This window comes from Artibeus jamaicensis, unplaced genomic scaffold (genome assembly GCF_021234435.1).
Source record: "Artibeus jamaicensis isolate MK-2021 breed Jamaican fruit bat unplaced genomic scaffold, CSHL_Jam_final scaffold_916, whole genome shotgun sequence".
NCBI lineage: Eukaryota > Metazoa > Chordata > Mammalia > Chiroptera > Phyllostomidae > Artibeus > Artibeus jamaicensis.
Genome location: NW_026522059.1, coordinates 54,563,302 through 54,579,456, shown reverse-complemented (window position 1 = coordinate 54,579,456; position 16,155 = coordinate 54,563,302). Strand labels below are relative to the sequence as shown.

The 16,155-nt window shown below is 38.1% G+C and overlaps 1 protein-coding gene across 3 annotated transcripts in view; it reads right to left on the bottom strand.

Annotated features, from left to right (window-relative positions):
* Positions 1 to 368: 368 nt before the first annotated feature.
* PRKDC (protein kinase, DNA-activated, catalytic subunit) overlaps positions 369 to 16,155 on the bottom strand; it is a 220,451-nt gene continuing 204,664 nt past the window's right edge. The window contains exons 77-87 of one of the 3 annotated variants that reach the window (XM_053660916.1): positions 13,551 to 13,755; positions 12,348 to 12,415; positions 11,573 to 11,793; positions 11,044 to 11,136; positions 5,386 to 5,475; positions 5,112 to 5,183; positions 4,830 to 5,031; positions 3,641 to 3,829; positions 2,889 to 3,028; positions 2,106 to 2,311; positions 369 to 1,215 (exon numbers count right to left, since the gene is read on the bottom strand). In XM_053660916.1, the coding sequence (XP_053516891.1) occupies positions 2,107 to 2,311; positions 2,889 to 3,028; positions 3,641 to 3,829; positions 4,830 to 5,031; positions 5,112 to 5,183; positions 5,386 to 5,475; positions 11,044 to 11,136; positions 11,573 to 11,793; positions 12,348 to 12,415; positions 13,551 to 13,755 (1,485 nt within the window). In that variant the 3' untranslated portion in view covers positions 369 to 1,215; position 2,106. Of the gene's footprint in view, positions 2,312 to 2,888; positions 3,029 to 3,640; positions 3,830 to 4,829; positions 5,032 to 5,111; positions 5,184 to 5,385; positions 5,476 to 11,043; positions 11,137 to 11,572; positions 11,794 to 12,347; positions 12,416 to 13,550; positions 13,756 to 16,155 lie in introns of all 3 variants that reach the window. The other 2 variants (XM_053660918.1, XM_053660917.1) reach the window with 2 other exon arrangements.

Here is a 16,155-nt window from a genome sequence, read left to right as displayed (position 1 = left end):
TTTGCATGCCTCCATCCTGCCCACCCTCTACTCCCACAGTCCACCCCCACCCTGCTGTCCATGCCTGTGTGTCATGTGCACATGTTCTGAGATGACTCTGTGATGCTTCTTTCTGCCATTCCTCCCACCCCCCAGCAGCTGTCAGTCTGTTCCCTGCTTCCATGTCTTTCTTTCCCCATTATTTTTCATCCTCTGTGCTCTGTGCAGGCACTGCTGGATAATGAGACAGTGATTATGACATTGCCCGTGTCCCAAGGGAACTTATGACAGAGATGGTTTTAGTTTGATAAAGTAGTCAAATTAATATTCATAAGCATGGGTTCATTCAAAACTTTTTCATTGAGTTTTTAATTTTTATTTATTAGTTTTAGAGAGATGGAGGTCCCCCACCCCTCATCCCCTCTGCTAATTACCCTTCTGTTGTGTGTGAGCCAGACCAAATATCTTTATTCAGTAAGACTCACAGGGTTGACGTTTGGAGCGTAACTATGTGTCAGACATTAGCCCCTAAGTGTGTAATGAGGACATTTATTATCCTGAGCAATTGTACCAATGTCTGAAGAACACTGTCTATTGGGACTCTTCCTTTTCATTGCGTGCTCATTGTGTGCTCACGCTGACAGCATTTTCAAGCAGACAGCTTTGAAACTGGACTCATACACCCAGTCATCTTGTAACAATGAACCTTTAGTGACATAAAAAGTAGTTGTCAAACAACAGGATTTCCCATAATATGAAAATTTAGTTAATGAATATATCCCACATTTTCAGGATAAAAGTGCAAATGATGGTTATTTAATAGACTTGTTTGGACTGTTTTTATGCTGTAGCAAAATATTTTTACTAGATCATGTATATACTGGGTTTTCACAAACAGGATCACTTACTGTTCCTTAAAGATGAAATCTCTTTGAATAGATACTATTTGTTGAGAACACAGGCATTTATTTTTAACACCATAATGCATTCGATCTGTCAGTAACAGAGTAAATTTGTCAAGTGATATAACATTTTATAAGATGAACATTTTGCTTTTGAAACTGCATAAAAACTATACACTAATTTGGGAAAAAACTTTAATGTTCCATATTTTTAAGACCATTATTTTTCAAAATCACACAAGAATTTCCAGATATAAATGTTTGAAAACAACAATAAAAAGAAGTTGAAGGCAACATGAAAACAGTCCCAGGTGGTAGAGGAGAGACAGAGATTCTGTGAATGGAAAGAAAGCCATTTTTTGTATTTCATAATTTGATCTTGCTGTTCTAAAATGCATGTTTTCTCTTCAAGGGAGGAATCCATTTCTATAGGCATTTATTTGATTTTCCTGGAATTGAAATGCTTAGTGCCATTCCTATAATCATACCTGGAACTCTTGAAGTTATCCTGAGTTTATCTATCTGCCCATTGTGGTTCAGAACAACAAAAGTGAGTGCTAAGACTGTTTTTTTTTTTTAAATCTGTCTTAAATATTCTCTCTTCTAGAGAACAATTCTAACATAGATGTCAAAACTAAAAGAGAATAAAATGAAAAAAGAAAAAAAAACCTCTACAAAAACATCCTACCATATCAAATGCAATCATATCTAAATATGATAAGCTATAGCCACAGCTTTACCTGTTATCATTATTCCTGCTTTGCCAACAGAACGTAATAATGTATCAGTTGAGCAGTGGGCTTTTACTTAGTGAATACATTCATCACAAAGTCTTAGTGATGAAGTTTATGGGTGTGATTTCCAATGTGCCCTAATTACCAATGAGAATCCTGAATGGAATGTTCACATATACCATTTATCAAAATAGCTGGTTTATCTAAGTCACAGCACTTGTAATATGCTATAATCTTTGTATGTGTATGAGCCTGGGTATGTGTTTTCTATTAAAAGTCTATTATAACACTAACCTAATTTTTTATTATAACCCAAACACTCATTCATTTCAATGTTCACTTATTCATCATGATCTTAATAAACTTCTGCTTTAAGACTGTATCACTAATTAGATTTCTTCTCTTTGGTGCCTAAGGAAAATCGGCTTATTGAAAGTTTACGAGATTCTTTAAACACTTTCATGTTTTTTATCTGCTGACTCCTACAGACCTCACATCCAGGGTTCCCATCCTGCCCAAGTTCTGCCGAGGATGTTGGGGTCTGTTGCCTGGTCAATCAAGCACTTCACTTGAACCTCTTCTGAGAGCCCACTCTCTGGTTCCTGGGCACGGATGTTGTGATCCTTGCTTCCTCGAGCTACAGCCACAAAATCATTGAAGGCAGGTGCCTTCTCATGGCCCAGGAGTAACTCCTCACTGGAAAAAATGTTAAAGAAGTTGAGAAACACAAACCATGCATTATTTTTCCTTTGTTGCCTGCATCCTAGCTACTAAATATTCCCTCTCAGTGCTTATTGAATATTTGTTTTTCATAACCATGAAGTTAAGATTCACTGTGTAGAAAAATAGAACATGAATAATGCTGCTGTTAATGTTTGTCTACAAGTTTTTGTGTCATCCATACTTTCATTTTTCTTGGGTATACACTGAGGAATTGACCTGATGAGTCAAATGGTAGCTCTGTGTTGAAATCTCTGAGGAGCCGCCAGACTGCCATTTTACCTTCCTACCAGCAACACATGAGAGCTCCAACTTCTGCACATCCTCACCGACACTGGTTAGTTTCCGTTTTTTATTAGTGGGTGTGAAGTGGTATCTCTTTTGCAGTTCTCTGATGGCTAATGATGTTAAATATTCACTTGTAAAATAAGGATAATAAGGATAATACCACAGGCTAAATGTAAAGTTCTCAGCACTTTACACAGCATTTAGTAATTCAATAAATGGTAGAACCAAGTGTTTTATTTGTTTTTTCCACAAATGATGATCTTACCAAGTAATAACTGCTGGATTGGAACCTGCTAACTTTCTCTTAGCATAAGATATTTTCTGCCGGGGATACCAATTTTTTTCTGTTACATTTGTGTTTTGAATCCATGATCCTCCTTTTTTCAGCATTTTCTGTTCAAAATTCTAAAGGAAAAGAACATGATTTTTTTTTTTAACTTACAGTAACAGTATATATGACCACATTGGAACAGATTAAATAAGTAATGATCTTAAAACAAACAAACATCTCTATAACTGGGGGGAGCTCTATAGCTTCTAATGGTAGCACATATAAGGGTGACAATGATCTTGAGGGGCAGTAGTTCGGCTTAACACACCACTCTCTACATAAAGGGTGCCATTGCTAAGCTTCATTCTTTTGGGGCCATATTATAAAGAACACTTGATATTTAACAAAGAACATTTGTCTTTATGATCAAGAAACACCTCTTGTTGAAGAGACTTTAAATTAAAAGCTGTCTCCTAGAAAAACTGAACCCTCCATCAAAGGGTCCATGTTTCCTTTCCTAGTTAGAAATATACTCTATTTAAATAACAGTTGTATCCAAATAAAGGTATGTTTTTTATTTAGTTTTCAGGCCAAATGATCCCAAATGTTAATTTCAAGAAATGCTGTAAATAACCAGGTAAATATTTCAGTAAACATAATTTGATGCATTTCAATCATGAAAGTAGATGGCGCATCAGTAACCGGTGTACTGTAATGAACATGAAAGTGCATATAAACAACCCTACCTTCCAGTCGAAGGAAGGTTCCTTCACAAACACATCCATGGTGGCAGTGAGTAGGTCAGGGTGTGAGCGGAAGGCTCTCAGTGCGTGCACCATGACACTGTACATAACACCTGTTTCTTTCATTGGTAACATCAGATTGATAAACTGGCGAGTTAGCCGAAAAGGCATCAGCTCGGGGACTGGAAGAAACTAAAGAGAGAAAAATACATGCAAGAAACAGAATATATTAACTAGAAACTTCAAAATAACAAGCACAAACAAACCATCTCCCTATAGTTACTGTTCACATTTAGTGACAATATGAACAACTCTTTTCTGAAAATCAGCTGCATAGATATAAATTTACTGTGCACAAGAGGAACCAACAGAAGCATCCTTGCAATGCAGAAACCGATGTGCAGAGGACCAGCCTGTAGAGATCTAGAAGTGCAATTTAAAACTTTCAGAGTTCAGAGAAAATATTCGTATCATGTCTTGTACAAAGGTATATTGATTATGGGGCTTCAAAAAACTTCCTATATAGTCTTCTTTTTCATAGGAACTCATTTCATTCTTAGTTCTGATTACATAATTTATCATCGCACCCTCCATAACCTGTCTGAACCAGGACAAAATGAAGTTGACAATATCCCTTTCTGTAAGAATGTCAAATTTAATATTCATGGTAAAACTGACTCAACTGATATGTTATTTCTTCTTTAAAAACTATCCATTTCCATACTATGCAGCCATAGAAAAGAAGGAGCTCTCACCTTTGCAATAGCATGGATGGACCTGGACAGTATTATGCTAAGTGAAATAAGCCAGTCAGAGAAAGACATATACCATATGATCTCACTTATACATGGAATCTAATTAACAAAATAAAACTAATGAACAAAATAGAAACAGAGGCATGGACACATGGAACAGACTGGCAGCTACTGGGGACAAGGGACTGGATGAAAGGTGAAGGGATTAGCTAAATAACAGACATGCATAACCCAAAGACACAGACAACAGTGTGGTGATGGCCAGAAGGGAGAGGGGGAAGGGTGGAGGCAGGCAAAGGGGAGGAAAATGGGGACATCTGTATTAGTATCAACAGTAAAAATAAAGAAGGGGAAAAAACTATCCATTTCCAGAGGGTATTACAAAGTCCCATAACAATTGTAAATAGCCATGAACAATGAGAGCAAGATGAGCATACCTGAGTAGCTGATCCAAATGCATGCCCAAAGTCAATTCCGATCATTTTGCCTGTCTCCATGCTCACCATGAAATTGTTCAGATGTCTGTCTCCAATACCCAGAATCCAGTGGCTAATGCACATCAGAGCATGAGAGCTGGCAAAGTGAGAGCGGAGTGCCAGAAAGGCCTCTGGGCCCATGCTCATCTTCAGGAAGGCGCGCCTGGGACAGGGAGACACAAGTCTGTGGGCTCTGCTGCCCTACCAGAGGGCCGATCAAGACGGCAGTTCACCGGTACTTACTTTAAAAGACCAGCTGGCACTCTACTTTCTCTTCTTCTAAAAGACGAGACTGTTTCAGTACGACTAGCTTTCCTATGATTTAATAATAGAAAACGTCTGATTAGAACAATCTTCTTGTGACTTGAAACGTAAAATTCTTTGTTTGCATTGAAGCTCAGACATCAAGTAACTGGAGTTTGACCTCTGAGATAAAGCTTTCTAAGAAACAAAAGTATCTATGTAACTCTGAGAAGCATGAACTAGTTATTAAAGGGAAGAATCAAAATAAACTTACTTATACATTAGCATGTAAGCACCAATATCATGTTTTCCAGATACCTTTCTCAGCCAGTCTCTATATTCAAACGGTGGTGCTTTGGGATCACTAACAAATAGGAAAAAGGGAATCCGCATTAGGAAGATATTTAGCATTATATGATTTTACAGGCAATGATCACCAAGAATTCATTGAAAAATAGTGAAGAGGCAGGAGAAATAAGTATGACTTTTAATAAGTATGACATTTAATATTACCACTGAACCCATGTTACTCTGGATCTAGAATTTCAACATATCATTATCCATTCTTAATTTCTCCTAAAGAAACCAAAGCTATTTCCTGTGTAAAAATGCAGGCACAAAACAATCAGATAAAACAATCTTCCCACTTCATACAGAGAGAAACAAGATGACCTAAACGTAAGTGTTTAACGACCTTGGCAAATGGTTCAAAAATCTTGTCTTAGAAAATAACCACAACAAGATGATAGTACTACACGCAACATTTGAAGTAGGCAAGGAATGTGAAGCCAGATTAGCACTTCAAACAAAACACTACAGATTATTTGTTGAAGACAGACAAAGTCTGTTTCTGTCATTATTTAAAACATTGCCAAACTCTTTTTCTCAATTCCAGTATGGAGATATTTACACAAAATCCATATGAAGAACAATAAAGTGTTTTTTTAGATGTTAATGGATTTGCGTTGAATTTGAAAAGCTTTTTTCAATAATGCTTCATAGGCCAAAGGCAAGTATGCAGGTAGCTGGAAACAATGTGGTATTTGTATGCTTGGCGACTTTTTGACTTTTGGGTCAAAAGCTTTAACAAGTTTTCCTAAAACAAACAAACAAACAAACAAACCAGAGAAAGAACAATTTTCCAACATATTACTTAATAGTTCAATCATTTAAGTTGAATCTTTTCTGAGTTGCTACTAAGTTAATTTCATTAATAGATATTCAATTTTTAGCTAAATTCTCTCCTAGTTCCAACTGGGATGAAAATTGTTACTTTGAAAAAATGGGGACTTGCAGCCAAGACTGGGGTGTAGGTAGAAGTACTATACCTCCCTGCACAACCAAATTTAAGGACAACGAAGATTTAGAAACAAAAACACAACCAGAACAGACAGAAAATTGAATTGTACCGAAGTCTGACAACAACAAACCATTCAGCCAGACCAGTAACAGGGGCAGAGTCAGTGGCTGATGGTGAGGGGTCCTGGCAGGAAGAGGCGGTGTTTGGCAGACCCAGGCATGGGGAGGAAATGAGCAAACCCAGTGAGGCATGCAAGGCGGTTGGCTGACTGGGCACACATTCGCGTGCAGATAAACCAGGCAAAAAATGGGCAGTGAGACAAACCATGCAATCCAGGGCCCCGGCAATGGGAAATAAAGCCTAAAAGCACCAACTGGACAAACTTTTGGAGTCGAGGAGCCAGGAGAAGGTCCCAGGTTCACAGAGAGTTTGTTGGAGAGACCCACAGGGTCCTAGAACGTACATAAGCCCACCCACCTGGGAATCAGCACCAGAAGGGCCCAATTTGCTTGTGAGAAATGACAGAGGGGACTGAAAACCAAGAGACAGTGGAACAAGTGCCATTGTTCCCTCTGACCCCTCCCCCACATACAGCATCAAAACCCAGCAACCAGGTTGCCCCGCCCTGGTGAACACCTAAGGCTCCGCCCCTCATACATAACAGGCGTGAACAGACCAAAACATTATGGCTCAAGAAGAACAGCTCAAAGCCCCAGAGCCAATAATTCTAAGTAGCCAAGAGATAGCCAACCTATCAGATGCACAGTTCAAAACACTGGTGATCAGGATGCTCACAGAAATGGTTGATTTTAGTCACAAATTAGAAGAACAAATGAAGGCTACACAAAATGAAATGAAGGGAAATGCACAGGGAACCAATAGTGATGGAAAGAAAACTGGGACTCAAATCAAGGGAGTGGAGCAGAAGGAAGAAAGAAATGACCAAACAGAAAACAATGAAGAAACAAGAATTCAAAAAAATGAGGAGAGGCTTAGGAACCTCCAGGACAACTCTAAATGTTCCAACATTCGAATTATAGGGGTACCAGAAGGGGAAGAGGTAGAGCAACAAGTGGAAAACTTATTTGAACAAATAATAAAGGAGAACTTCCCCATTCTGGCAAAGGAAATAGACTTCCAGAAGTCCAGGAAGCTCAGAGACTCCCAGAGAAGTTGGACCCAAGGAGGAACACACCAAGGCACATCACCATTACATTAGCCAAGATTCAAATGAAGGAGAGAATCCTAGAAGCAGCAAGAGATAAGGGGACAGTCATCTACAAAGGAGTTCCCATCAGACTGTCAGCTGATTTCTCAAAAAGAGACCTTACAGGCAAGAAGGGGATGGAAAGAAGTATTCCAAGTCATGAAAGGCAAGAACCTACACCAAAGATTGCTCTATCCAGCAAAGCTTTCATTTAGAATGGAAGGGCAGATAAAGCACTTCTCAGATAAGGTCAAATTCAAGGGGTTCATCATCACCAAGCCCTTATTATATGAAATGTTAAAAGGGACTTAGCTAAGAAAAAGAAGATAAAAAATATGAACAGTGAAAGGACAGCAAACTCACAGTTATTAAGAACCACACCTAAAACAAAAGCAAACTAAGAGGACAGCTAGATCAGGAGTGGAAACATAGAAATGGAGATCACATGGAGGGTTAGCAACAGGAGAGTGGGAGGAGGAGAAGGGGGGAGAAGGTACAGAGAATAAGTAGCATAGACGGTAGGTAGAAAATAGACAGGGGGGGTAAGAATAGTATGGGAAATATAGAATCTAAAGAACTTGTGACATATGGACTTGAACTAAAAGGGGGAATGGCGGGGGAGGGGGTGTGCAGGGTGGAGGGGAATGAAGGGGGGAAATGAAGGGGGGAATGGGACAACTGTAATGGCATAATCAATGAAATATATTTAAAAAATGCACACGGTATTACAGCAAAACTAAGCTACTTGCTGTTCGGTAGTAAGTGGTTTAGTTTTGTTTGGTGCACATGTGATAAAACTCCATCAGGAGGTCAGAAGAAGAAAAAGCAAAAAACTCAGAATACAGATCTCCGTGAGGGCAGTGGGGTGGGGTAAGGCAGGATCCCAGGAATCTGCAAAAGGTATTGGTAATATCTTGGTTCTCAGGCTGAGTGGTAGGTTTATAGGTATTCGATTGATAACTCAGTTTCTAACTCACATAAGGTGCAACCATCCTTTATATGTATGAAATAGTATGTAATAAAGCATCAAGTTTAAATATAAAAAAAAAGAAAAAAGAAAAATGGCAATATGTAAAAAAAATAGCAATGATTTTTAGTAATGGGGGTTGGAGGTGCCTTTCTTTAAAAAAGGTCTAGTGGGAAGTAAAGTACACATTTCTGTATCTAAAAAGCACCTTAAACTCTGTTGACACCTATGTTTATCTTTACGTATTTTACATTAGTATCCCACCTTACTAACTGAGGCATTGGAGTAAGTGAGAGGTGAATTGCTTGTCTAAGATTCTCCTTGTTGAGTCAGGACCACTGGGTTAGCACCTGAGTGAACTTTGGAATTCACACCTTAAGTGTTCACTCCAAGAAGTAATGTTCATCAGTTTTCCTGTTTCCCAGGGAAGGCAGAAACGGTTCCAGACAAAGCACTCAAATGACTGAAACAAAAAGGTGGTAAATACTGTCTTATGTAGCAACTATAACCCACAAATAAGAATTTCATCAAAATGATTAATTTTATAGAAATTGTTCCTGACTGATGAGCATATTGCTCCTATGGAAATACTTTCAAGAAGGAATGAGAGTACAATGAAGAAAAAATAGGTCTTGAGACTGTTTGTCACTTCTTCTACCTTTATTCTATAGCTCTTCATCAAAGCTGGTCAACTGCTCTTTCAAAATGTCTTCAAAGCTGTCCTTGTTTTTCTTAACAGAAATGAACAACAAATACAAAAACCTTCTGATTAGTGATACCACCTACATGCTGGATGACAGAGCACAAATTACTTAAGCTCTTTGGGCATCAGCTTCCTCATCTATACAGAGGTGATAATAATACCTTGTGGATTTTTATAAAAAATAAATGACTTCATTTATCTTAAAAACTGAGAATAGTGTCTGCAACAGAGAAAATGTTTAATTAAATGTTAGCTGCTATTCTTATTATTTATTTTATTTTCTTCAAAATTTTCCCTTTTTTTCAAAGTTAGTACTTTTGTTTTTACTGTGGTAAAATATATGTAACTACTGTTTAGACTGCTCTAGTCCATTTCTTTTTTTTAAATGTATTTTATTGATTATGCCATTACACTTTTCCCATTTCCCACCCCTTTCATTCCCCTCCACCCTGCATACCCCCCATTCCCCCCTTTAGTTTATGTCCATGTGTCTCAAGTTCTTTAAGATTCTATATTTCTCAACTATTCTTACCCTCCCCCCTGTCTATTTTCTACCTACCGTCTATGCTACTTATTCTCTGTACCTTCTCCCCCCTTCTCCTCCTCCCACTCCCCTGTTGCTAACCCTCCATGTGATCTCCATTTCTATGGTTCTGCTCCTGATATAGCTGTCCACTTAGTTTGCTTTTGTTTTAGGTGTGGTTGTTAATAACTGAGTTTGCTGATCCTCTGGTTCTCAGGCCTGCGCTCAATCCACTGAGCTACACCAGCCAGGGCTGAACTGTTCTTCTTCAGCCATAATGTTTTGGTCTGCTCACCCCTGTTATGTATGAGGGGCGGAGCCTTAAGTGTTCACCAGGGTGAGGCAACCCAGTGGCTGGGTTTTGATGTTGTATATGAGGTGGGGTCAGAGAGGGGCAATAGCGTTTGTTCTGCTCTCTCGGATTTCGGTCCCCTCTGATGCTTCCCGCAAGCAAACTGGGCCCCCCTGGTGCCGGCTCCTGGGTGTGTGGGCCTGTGCCCCCTCCAGGACCCTGTGGGTCTCTCCAACAAATTCTCTGTGAGCCTGGGATCTTCTCCTGGCACCCTGACTTCAAAAGTTTGTTCAGTTGGTGCTTTTAGGCTTTAATTCCCAACACTGGGGCCTTGGCCAGCATGGTTTGTCTTACTGCTCACTCCCTGGCCTGGTTTATCTGAGTGTGAATGTGTGACCTTGGTCAGCCAGCTGCCTCTCACCCTCACTGGGTCTGCCATTGCCACCCTACACCTGGGATCTGCCAACTGCCACCCGTGTGCCTGGGTTGGTCTGGCCGCTTTTTCCTGTGCAACCCCGCTCTGTCAGCCACTGACCCCGCCCCTCTTACTGGTCTGGATGAATAGTTCGTTGTTGTTGGACTTCCGTACAGTTCAATTTTCTGTGGTTTTGGTTGCATTTTTGTTACTAAAACTTTGTTGTCGTTAAACTTCGTTGTGCGAGGAAGCACAGTGTTTCTACCTACGCTTCCATCTTGGCCAGAATGTCCTGACTATTTTAAAAAACCTATTCCGTTTCTTATTTATCCAGCCAGAGGCAGATTAAAGACTGGGCTAGGTGCAGCTGAGAGCACCAATTAAAAGGGGCCCTAAAATGTTACTGGAAACAGGAGGCGGAGGAAACTTAATTTGAAACAACTCAGAATCTTGTGCCTGGGTAGCAGCAGGCTTGCTGGGGTGAATCAGAGCATAGCTGGAGAAAATATTTAGACTTCACATTACCTTGTATAAGCTATTTTCTCCTCTTGTGACATGTTACTCAAAAGAAGATCCTTTAAGGTAAAAGTATTTTCAATCCATTCAATTAATCCTAATCTGAAAAGGAGAATAAGAGGTTTATGAACACAAACCCAAACTGTCTTTTCTTTAGTAGAATCAAAGAAAAATAGATTTTTTTCAGGTCAATTCTTCACTTGCTTTCTCCACATTAAGATGAAAAGCATATAGGTTTAGGGTGGGAAGTGGGAGATGGGGGTGGGTGAGGTGGGGGAAAGTGGTGGTGGGAAAATGGGGACAACTGTATTTGAACATTAACATAAAAATAATAAACAAACAAACAAATAAATAAATAAAACCATAGATTTAGAAGTGTTCATTAGTTTTGGTTAGCTCTCTGAGAAATTTTAAACATGGAATTGTCAAGTGACCCCCCCGGCCCCATCTCAACAAAATTAAACAAGGATTTGGCCCAGTGCTGGAACTTCCACTCATATAAATCTTCTTTAGAATGACGATACCCATGTGGTCATACCTGGAGGTCATGGGAATAACGTGGTATGTCTTTAACTGCATGTTTCTCTGACTACAGGCGGCATCTTGGGACAGAATGACATTCATGACCTCGAAGAGCTGCTCAATGCGTTGGTCCTGCCGCAGGTCTTCCCCACCCTTCACCAGAAAAGGGTACTCTCGCTCATCATGGCCTCGGATGATGATGCGTTTTGGTTTTCTGATAGAAGTCATTGTTTTTACCTTTAAACATTAAGACAGTATTTTTAGGTGCAGTCTGAAAAACTGAGAGACTGATCCATCATATCATCATCCAAAGGGAAAAATAAGGAGGCACACATTACTCAGAGAGAGATCTCTCTTTGAAGACAGAGTCAGGTGACATAGGGAAAAAAGAGAGAACTTGAGGACAGTGAAATATTTCTGATACTGGTTCACAATGTACTATTGTGCCCACAGAATTTCATATTCCTGGTTAAAATAATTCCTTATAAATGTGGATGTCCTTAGCAAAAAGCCATATACAACTTTCTATAATTACTTAATTTTACATATATTTGATAGTAGATACACACACATATAGTTTACTCTTAAAGTGTATATGTCCTTAAATATGACATTGGAAACATTAAGAAACTCAGTAAATAATCAGATCAGAAAACTACATACATTTGAGACTAACATAATCTAAATGTCTTTTCTTTAGTCAAAACAAATACTCTCTTATCTGAAGAATGAAGTGCCACACATTACCAGGCCTGACTGTTGGGGCTGGGGTCACAAGCACTGGCACCTACCCGCTCATCAAACCCAGCAACTCGTGCGTGGTACTCCGGCACTGGCTTTCCTTTGCCATCATACTGACCTAAGACAAAACAAAACAGCCTTACTTAGATACAGTTATTATAGAATGAGCCTCGTATTTTAAAATGTATCTATTAATCTCACTTTAAAAAGCTTATCAAACATAATAAAAATTTTTACTAAAAGTTTACATTTAAAGAAAATGGTCTTTAAAAAAATGCTATTAGCCCTGGATGGTATGGCTCAGTGGATTGAGTATGGGCCTGTGAACCAATGGTTGCTGGTTTGGTTCCCAGTCAGGGCACATGCCAGGGATGCAGGCCAGGTCCCCAGTTGGGGGTGCCTAAGGGGCAACCACACACTGATGTTTCTCTCTTTCTCTTTCTCCTTCCCTTCTCCTCTCTCTTAAAAATAAATTAAAAAACCAAAACAATGCTATTACTTCTCAATTTGACTAATGATAGAATTCCAAACAGAAAAACTAATGCATTGAGTTAGAACACTATATTATTTTAAGGATAACCAAGATGCATATTAGGAGGTTTATGTTTCAAATACTTTCCTTGAAACTTCCTGTATGCATTCAGTACACAGCTGTTAATAATAACAAAGAAAAGTACTTCTCCAAACGTTTCCTGATATCCACTAGAATGAATAACTATATTAAAACATTTTTTGGTCTTGTGAATTATAGGGTAAAGAACATGGAATGTACAAAGATTGGCTTTGAAAAATCATGCCAGTTTCATCTGAACAACTTATCTTTATTCTCGATGTCACAGTTCTTTTTCCTGAAGGTAAGTCATTTATCATTATCTCATCACTTTATATGGGACCAACATGTACATCCCAAGAAATGATTTGCATCTATACCTATATTATATTTCTGAGGAGAAGTTATTCAGGAGCAAAGCATGGGTATGTTTGGAAGAAATTACCAGTTACCATTATTATTAGATAGAAATATGAACACACATCTTGATCAAGAATATAAGAAAACTATGATCTAATTGGACACTTGGTAAAGTTTACTAAATGACAGTAATTATCAATTTTCCTAATGATAAAAAATGTAGGAAAGTTTTAAAATTAAAAAAATAACTGTCAAGGTCCTGATATTATTGTAGAAATCAAAGATTCGTGCTACAGCACTATTCTCCTTCAACTAGTCTGTCACTTCTAAAAGTTTAACTCACCAGGAATTTCCAGCTCATTTCTCAAAAACTCTACTCTGAAGTCACTCATCCAGGGGGAGCATTCTTTCAGGTTCCCAGGTGGCTTTGAGTCTTTGCCCATTTTTGAAAGTAGTGAGTTGGTAATGTCTTCAAAGTCACAAAGCTTCATTCCAGGTAGCTTAGAACCTCCTTTTCCAAAGTGTTTATCAAATTCTTTTCCAAAAGCCTAAAATTAATAGCTTAATTAAATATTAACATTTACAGTAAATGTGAACTTTGGAAAAGGTTCTAGGCTTATGAATGTTTATAATATACAAGTACCCAATTATATAGGTTTTTTTTCTATGCTTTTACAATTTATTTCCTTGAATGTTTCAACACTCAAAAACACCTGAATCCTCTCTTTGTGTTCCTTTGAAAGACAAACAGAATTAAATGACATAGAGACTAAAAGAACAATTCAAAGGATCAAAAAATCCAGGAGCTGGTTCTTTGAAAAGATAAACAAAATCAACAAGCCTTTAACCAGACTCGTCAAGGGGGAAAAAAAAAAGAGAGAGGACTCAAATAAATAAAATCAGAAACAAAAGAGGAGAAATTACAACAGATACCACAGAAATAGAAAGGAGTTTCAGAAATTACTACGAACTATATGCCAAGAAATTTGACAACCTGGGTGAAATGGAAAAATTTCTAGAAACATATAATCTTCCAAAACTGAATCAAGAAGAAGCAGAAAGGCTGAATAGACTAATAACAACTTGTGAAATTGAAGCAGTAATCAAAAAACTCCTGGCATACAAAAGCCCTGGGCCAGATGGATGACTTCACAGGTAAATTTTACCAAAAATTTAGGGAAGAGCTAACTCCTTGCCTTTCTCAAACTATTCCAAAAAATTCAAGAAAGGTAGGACTCCCAAACTCTTTCTATGAGGCCAGTATTACCCTCATTCCAAAACCAAGTAAAGACACAGTAAAGAAAGAAAACTAGGCCAATGTTGCTGATGAACACAGATGCTAAAATCATCAACAAAATATTGAAAAATCAGATCCAGCAATACATGAAAAGATCATACATTATGATCAAGTGGGATTCATCCCAGGGATGTAAGGATAGCATAATATTTGCAAATCAATAAATGTAATACAACACATAAAGAAATCAAAAACAAAAATCACATGATCATATCAACAGATGCTGAAGGTGCATTTGATAAAGGACAGAATCCATTTATGATAAAAGGCTCAGCAATGTGGGAGTAGAGGGAGCATACCTGAACATAATAAAGGCCATATATGAGAGACCTACAGCCAACATCCACTCAATGGACAAAAAAATAAAAGCTTTCCCCTTAAGATCAGGAACAAGACAAAGGTACCTGCTTTCACCATTTTTATTTAAAGTAGTATTGCAAATTCTGACCACAATGATTACACGAGAGAAAGAAAAGGCATCCAAATTAGAAAGGAGGAAGTAAAATTGTCATTATTTGCAGATGACATGGAGTACAGAAAAAATGCTATTTACTACACACACACACACACACACACACACACAAACCCCACACAAAAAATTTGACTTAATAAATGAATTTGGCAAAATAGAAGGATACAAAGTCCATACTCAGAAGTAAAAGGTATTTTTGTACATCAAAAAATACAATATCAGAAACAGAAACTAGGAAAAGAAATCCCATTTACTATAGCAACAAGAAAAATAAAGTACCTGGGAATAAACTTAGCCAATGAGGTAAAAGACCTGTACTTGGAAAACTACAGAATATGAAGAAAGAAATTAATGAAGATAGAAATAAATGGAAACATATACTGTATCCATGGACTGGAAGAATTAACATAATCAAAATACCCATACTACCCAAAGCAATCTATAGATTCAACTCAATCCCTATTAAAATACCAATGACATAGTTCATGGTTATTGAAAAAAAGGTTTCAAAAATGTATATGGAACCACAAACAACCCCAAATAGCTGCAGCAATTTTGAGGGAGAAGAATAAAGTAGGAAGGATCACAATATCTGATATCAAACTATACTACAAGTCCACTATAATCAAAACAGTCTGGTACTGGCATTAGAAGAGACACACAGACCAATGGAACAGAATAGAGAGCCCAGAAATAAACCCATGTCTCTATGGTCAATTAATATTTGACAAAGGGTGGAAGCATAAAATGGAGTAAAAAGAGCCTCTTCAACAAATGGTGCTGGAAGATCTGGAATGGTATGTGCACAAAAATGAAAGTAGACCAGCAACTTACAACATACAACAGAATAAACTAAAAATGGATAAAACGCTTAAACATAAGCTGCCACACCATAGAAGTCCTGCAGGAAAACATACGCAGTAAAATTTCGGATATCCCATAAAGCCGTATTTTTGCTGATGCATCCTCTAGGGCAAGAGAAATAAAGGAAAGAATGAACAAATGGGGTCTATATCAAATGTGAAGTCTGCATAGCTAAAGAAAATATCATTAAAAAGAAAAGGAAACCAACCATATGAGAAAACACATTTGGACTTCTGCCAAGATGCAGGAGTAGGTGGAGATGCCATGCTTTCTCACACAACCAAGTTTTGTTTAGAGACAACAAAATATTAGCAA